This window comes from Octopus bimaculoides, chromosome 21 (assembly GCF_001194135.2).
Source record: "Octopus bimaculoides isolate UCB-OBI-ISO-001 chromosome 21, ASM119413v2, whole genome shotgun sequence".
In the NCBI taxonomy this organism is placed as follows: domain Eukaryota; kingdom Metazoa; phylum Mollusca; class Cephalopoda; order Octopoda; family Octopodidae; genus Octopus; species Octopus bimaculoides.
This window is the reverse complement of record NC_069001.1, coordinates 37,794,127-37,800,852: the sequence shown is the minus strand read 5'-3', so window position 1 is coordinate 37,800,852 and position 6,726 is coordinate 37,794,127. Positions and strand designations below refer to the sequence as shown.

The 6,726-nt window shown below is 34.2% G+C and overlaps 2 protein-coding genes across 2 annotated transcripts in view; one reads left to right on the top strand and one right to left on the bottom strand.

Moving 5' to 3' along the window:
• LOC106868802 (zinc finger protein 91) overlaps positions 1 to 6,726 on the bottom strand; it is a 20,641-nt gene that overhangs the window by 3,653 nt on the left and 10,262 nt on the right. Inside the window, exons 2-3 of the mRNA XM_052975435.1 lie at positions 5,074 to 5,252; positions 2,787 to 4,266 (exon numbers count right to left, since the gene is read on the bottom strand). Coding sequence (XP_052831395.1) covers positions 2,787 to 3,894 — 1,108 coding nt within the window. The 5' untranslated portion in view covers positions 3,895 to 4,266; positions 5,074 to 5,252. The remainder of the gene's footprint in view (positions 1 to 2,786; positions 4,267 to 5,073; positions 5,253 to 6,726) is intronic.
• The window catches only part of LOC106868803 (zinc finger protein 239), a 92,365-nt gene that overhangs the window by 81,528 nt on the left and 4,111 nt on the right, over positions 1 to 6,726 (top strand). The window lies entirely within an intron of this gene.

The window sequence follows — 6,726 nt, the reverse complement described above, 5'->3', positions numbered from 1 at the left end:
GCTGGAGTCGGTATGATCCAATAATGACCTTCCCTAATATTTCAGGTTTTGCGTTTTTATTAGGAATAATAACACTGAGCACCGTGAGGAAGGTACCTATTATTTCTTTTCACCGCTTAAATAATTAGTACCATCCTTGCATTGGTGTGCTTATAATTATTTCCATTTGACGTAAAAATAATCATGATAATTAAGATGATCTCCAATTTTAGGTCGATCATATACATACATACACATACCTGCACACATACATACATACATATATATATATATATATATATATATATATAACCAATGTTAAATCTCTGAACGAGGTATTAACAGTAACTGCACGTGAACGTGAAGTATATTTGCCACTTAAATGTGGCTAAACCCTAAGGGTGAATGTTACTGTTGCTTTTAGCCCCAGGAGAACATCTCCTCCAGCTGTCTATTGACACACTTTCTGTGCCCTGTCTGTATTTGCAAAGGGAAGTCATCCTTCCTATCTTGATCTGTGATACGTATGGACTCGAGTTTCTGGGTATTTACCCGTCCTCAGCATACGACTTCCCTTTGCAAATATAGACAGGACACGTGTGTCAATAGCCAGCTGGAAGAGATGTTCTCCTGGGGCTAAATGCAACAGTAACATTCACCCTTAGGGTTTAGCCACATTTAAGTGGCAAATATACTTCACGTACATATATATATATATATATACATTTATATATAATTATATGAATTTATTTTCTCTTAGTTAACAATTAACTCTGACAAAATAAATTGGTTAATAGTTACCAGGGTAGCAAAGTTCACAAAATAATTTTGGTGTAACTCCTGTTTACGAGGTAGAAACTCCCTGTTAGTTTGAGGTATTTTGAATAAATATAAGATTAAATAAATGGAGTTATATGCATGTGTTAAATGATTTCTTTTATTTCTGACATATATTTCGAAGATTACAATTGGTTCATTCCAAAGGAATGAGTGATGTTGAGATAGATTTTTTTCTAATTCACTGCGCATATAACAAAACGTGTTGCTGATATAGTGAAAGCATGGTCCATCTTTATCCACAGATTTAACAAACTGCTTCATACTATGATGTGGAGGTAAGAGGATTTTTTTTCTCAGTTGAACTAAAAGGCTCTTCAACCACTTTAAAAGTCCCTGGAACTGATGTTCGCTGTGGCCATTCTTTGATCACTGAATGTTTTTCCCTGGCTCTGCTATCCATACATAAAAAGCATTGATATTCAATGTATCCACTTTATTGCTCCAAGAGAAGATTGACCTCACAGAGGCAGTGACCAAGGCCTTTGGCATTATGTCGTGCTTGAGAAGAAGACCCATCAAACCAAGCAAAATCGCAGTCACAGCAGATACCAGTGTCATGCAAATGGCATGTAAAAGCACCATTACACTCTCGGAGTGGTTGGTATTAGAAAAGGTGTCCAGCCATAGAAAACCATGCCAAATCAGACTGGATCCTGGTGCAGCCTTCCAGTGTACTAGCCCAATCAAACCATCCAACCATGCCAGCATGATGATGATGATTAGCAAACCATAAACATTACCATATTTCACAATGTAATGGTGATTTACCAAATATTTATAAAGACACACAGACATGTTAATTCATTTGCCATTACAAAACACAATGTCTTAGTCTGGATATTCCCATGTTAGACATAAGGTGGGTGGTGTAGTAAGTCTCTGGTGGATCTGGTTCTGCTGTAGTGGTGGTCACAAAGGAAGGTGACAGACTGGAGAGGATAAACGAGATATTTCTAAACATGTCTAATTTGCCACTTATATGTTGCTCTAGATATCATAAATAACAATGTGTCACACATAGAAATTTTGATACTACAATATGGTATCAGATTGAAACAGTATCAATGATTGGGAAATTGATTTTCTTTAGACTACCTCTCACTTGGCTACCATCAACCTCTTGGTTACATCACATCTTTACGACATAACCACCATCATTAGCATTTAATGTATAAAGTTATCTTATCGTTCATCTCTCATTCACTTCATCATAACCTATAATATCTAATATTTATTATCAAATAATGTCAACAAATTATATAAATACAAAGTAAACAGCTTTGAAGATCAGTTTGGAAAATGTGTAACTTTTATCAGACATTGATCAAGTCTGTGAATTCTGTAGTTTATGGTTGTGTCAGGACAAGTTTTGGTTAAATGTTCTACATTTAGAATAACAGGAGAATAATTGAAGAGCAAAACCAGATTTATTTCAATTTCAAGTAATTAAGAATATTTACAAAGAATAACGAGGTCAGAACCCAAGATCCTGGGCCTCACAATTGAGAAAATGTGCTGACATCTTGTGTAACAGACATATCAAACCCATACCAGCCTGTAGAATGGACATTAAAACACTGATGACTATGATGATGATTCAGAAATTACGTCATTCATTTTGCATTTATATCAAGTTTAAGGTTTCATTCATACTTGCAAATAGACATTCAGTTTAACCCTCAAGTCATGAAGGAATCATACTAGAAATAAAAGAAATGATAAAACTGTAGAAATGAAAACCAACATCAGAATTGGTCCCTTGGTGGGATACATCCATAATAACATTTAAAGCAGGAAGTATTTAGAAAATTATTAGATGGAAGAAATTGACAACATTGGGAAAATTCATTTGAGCATCAGAAAAAACATAACACACATCATATCCTGCATATACCACTTCAATGTTGATAACGAGCTAGTTTTCAATATGCATTAATACCTCTATGTTTAGTTGAGGAGTCAGTGACATGGCTTTTCTCGAGTATGAGTACGTTTATGACGACTTAATTCACTACTTTCAAAGAATGATTTACTGCAGATATCACATTGAAATGGTTTCTCTCCTGTATGAATATACTTGTGAGCAGTTAAGCGACTGTTTTGAGAGAAGAATGCTCCACAGACATCACAGTGATATGGTTTATCTTCAGTATGAATACGCTTGTGAATCATTAAGTGATGCTTCACAGAAAACGATTTACCACAGATATCGCACTCGTATGGTTTCTCTCCTGTATGAACACGTTTATGTATAGTTAAGACACTCGGTGCAGGGAATGATTTACCACAAATATCACAGTGGTACGGCTTCTCTCCTGTATGAACACGTTTGTGTATATTTAGGATTCTTGTTGCAGGAAACGACTTACCACAGATGTCACAGTGATATGGCCTCTCACCCGTATGAATATGTTTGTGCCTAGATAAGCTAGAACTCTCAGAGAATGATTTACCACAGATATCACAGTGATATGGCTTTTCACCTGTATGAATACGTTTGTGTTTAGTTAGGTTACTATCTTCAGAGAATGATTTACCACAGATATCACAATGATATGGCTTCTCTCCTGTATGAATGCGTATGTGAGTAGTTAAGTCACAACTCCGAGGAAATGATTTATCACAGATGTCACACTGATATGGCTTATCTTTTGTATGAATGTGTTTGTGAGTAACTAGGCTGCCTTTATGAGCGAATGATTTACCACAGAAATCACAGTGATATGGCTTCTCCCCTGTATGAGTACGTATGTGAGTAGTTAAGTTACAACTCTGAGGAAAGGATTTACCACAGATGTCACACTGATATGGCTTATCTTTTGTATGAATGTGTTTGTGACCAATTAGGTGGGCTTTCTGGCAAAATGATTTATCACAGATATCACAGCGATATGGTTTCTCTCCTGTATGAATGCGTTTGTGAGTAGTTAAGTTACACTTTAGAGAGAATGATTTATTACAGCTATCACACTGATAGAATGTCTTTCCTTTCTCTTTCTGTATATCCTCAGGGAAATCAATAATTTTAGACTCTGCTTCACATTTAATCTTTTTCTCACACAATTCGTCTTCCATTCTTGTTTCTCTCTCACCACAATAAATATAAAAGTTCTTCTTCCCTTTATTTATATATTTTATTCCGATTTCTTCGGCTATATTTCTATCAACTGTGATTTTTGTCAATATTTGAAGATGCTGCAAATTCCTTTGTAAATCAGCTTTAATTTCAATATCAAATTATTATAACACAAATTCCAGTCTGTGAATTGGAGAGCATTTTGTATAAAAATTCTGTTCAAAGCCAATATTCCACAGTAATTCTACGATGGATTTATATAATGAGGGTTCACATCTGTTGTGTATGATATCTGTTTGTCTTGAAAAGATGATAAATATTGATGGATCTCAGGTAAATGATATTCTTTTATGCCAATGTCATCTGATATTCTGAAAGAAAAGAGAATAAAATATAAAATATTGAGGATACTTAAACCAAAGACATTCAACAATGGACATTTTATTAAATTCCTTCTAAATTGATAAACTGTAGATAGAAACTTTTACCAGGACAATGGAACTCATCCACCTGTTCTTTTTGTTTTTCTTTTCTGCTGACAAAACATGCATCAATATCTTTAGGCCAGTGGAAGCATCAACTTTTTTATATTTTACTAACATTGAACATCTCTAAAATGCTCTGTTGTCCACCACAATGGTTTGGATGTCTTGACAGGAATTAGTGAACCAAACAAGAACACCAAGATACACATACAGGTGTGTGTGTGTGGAGTGCATCACAATACGAAATGAATACGCAATCCCAAACCTAACCATAACAGAACTATAAATAAATTCCCACCAAGGCTGTCATTCTCTTCCATTTTTATCCCTCAGTCTAGCTGTTCAGTCATGTCTTTTTCACCACAAAATAATGAAGATGTCATTTGTCACAGTTACACCTTTTCTCTGAATATTCTTGAGTCAAAAGATGTTTATTCAACAACAGCAGAGAACCAACAGAATTATTTCGCAATTTCTAACAATAAACTATCAGAACAACTAACTCATCTCTAGCTTCGACACAAATCTTTAAATATATCTTGGTCTACTTTATATTTTCCATCTTCTAAAAGACCTAGAATCGATCATTCTTCGTCTTCTCTATTAAATACTTTCGGTTACTTCATATCTTATTCTACTTTATACAAACAAGGTAATCTTTTACTTCAGCTGCGTCAAAATAATGTATCTCACCTGCGATGCTGCTTATACTTCTCTTATATAATTCCTCTCCACTTTAAATATGTATTTGGTAAAATAAGAAAAGAAAGGCATGGAACAATCAATAGCCACAACGTCAGTAAATGGCGGGTATCGCGACAGAATTCGGTAGAATGGGGATTATATAGAAGCACCATGGTTTACTTGAAATACTGAAACGAATTTTATAATTTTTTTTTGATTACTGCAATGAGAAAAATTACTTTTGTTATAAAAGCATGTGTTTTGCCATGAGAGAAAAGAAACATTTAAACAATTAATTATTATTTAATTAGAAACATCAGTAAAGGAACAACATAAATACACTAATTTTAATATGTTAAACGCCAGCGATACATTCATTTAAAAAACTTTTAAGTTAGAAATAAAAGAAGAAATCTCCCTATTGACTTAATTACAAGATTTAAAGTGTAAATTAATAGGACACAATGACGTTTAAGAGTCAGCAAACAATTCCAAACAATATGCATTTACTAAATGAATAATTCGATTTCGTTTCGGTATTTCAAGCAAACATTTTTTGCATCGACATATTTTTTTTTTATATATTTCACCCCATTCGTTGCGACTCGTGTTCGTGTCTCCACGTAAAAATAATATACGCAGACACAGATTACGCAACCTATTCTCAGAATATAAATAACAACACACCTGCATTATTCCCTAACTTCCCCCTGCCTTCGTAGACATTCCTTCATGTTTGCCCTCACAACCACTAAATCTTTAACCACCAATATATTCCCTATAATTCTTTATTTCTTGTTTATATCTGGGTATCTGACCACAGGGCTAATCTAAATTTAGATATTGGAATTATTAGTAAGAAGATCAATGATCTTCTTAATAATAGTCCCTATGTCTGATTTCATAGGTATGTGGTTTAATGAAATGTCAAGTGTTAATGTTTGCACCTTCATAGCAGACTACCTTACAGCACGATACTCCAGGGAATTGGACAGTGATTGTAGTTTTGAGTTCGGAAATCATATGATATAATTCACCAAATTCGTTTAAAAATGGGCAATTTATTGATATCTGCCTGGATATTTTAATCCCTCTTTTTCTGCCATGTATGTTACGTACGTATGTATCAAAATAAGAGAAAAGAGATTGGAAGATATCTCCAATTACAAACGCTTCAGAGACAGAATCAGTAAAGAATCAAGAGGACGCGGGTTCAATTATGACCCCGTGTACATATCATATATGTGTGTGTATGTTTGTATAAGATCGTCTTAATTACCATAATCGTTTTAACGTCAACTGAACATAATTATAAGCACACCAATGCAAGGATGGTACTAATTATTTCAGCGGTGTAAAGAAATAATAGGTACCTTCCTCACGGTGCTCAGTGTTATTATTCCTAATAAAAACGCAAAACCTGAAATATTAGGGAAGGTCATTATTGGATCATACCGACTCCAGCACTTTACTGGAACTAGATTTTTATCTATTCTGAAAGGAAGAAAGACAAAACTGATCTGGTTTGGATTTGAAAATGAAGAGACGGAAGTAATATTGCGGAGAATTTTCTTCGCTGCTCAACGATTCTGCCAACTGAACAAATTAATTAAATATAGAGGTTAATTAATAGATGGTTGCTAATTAACGGCGGAAAGAAAT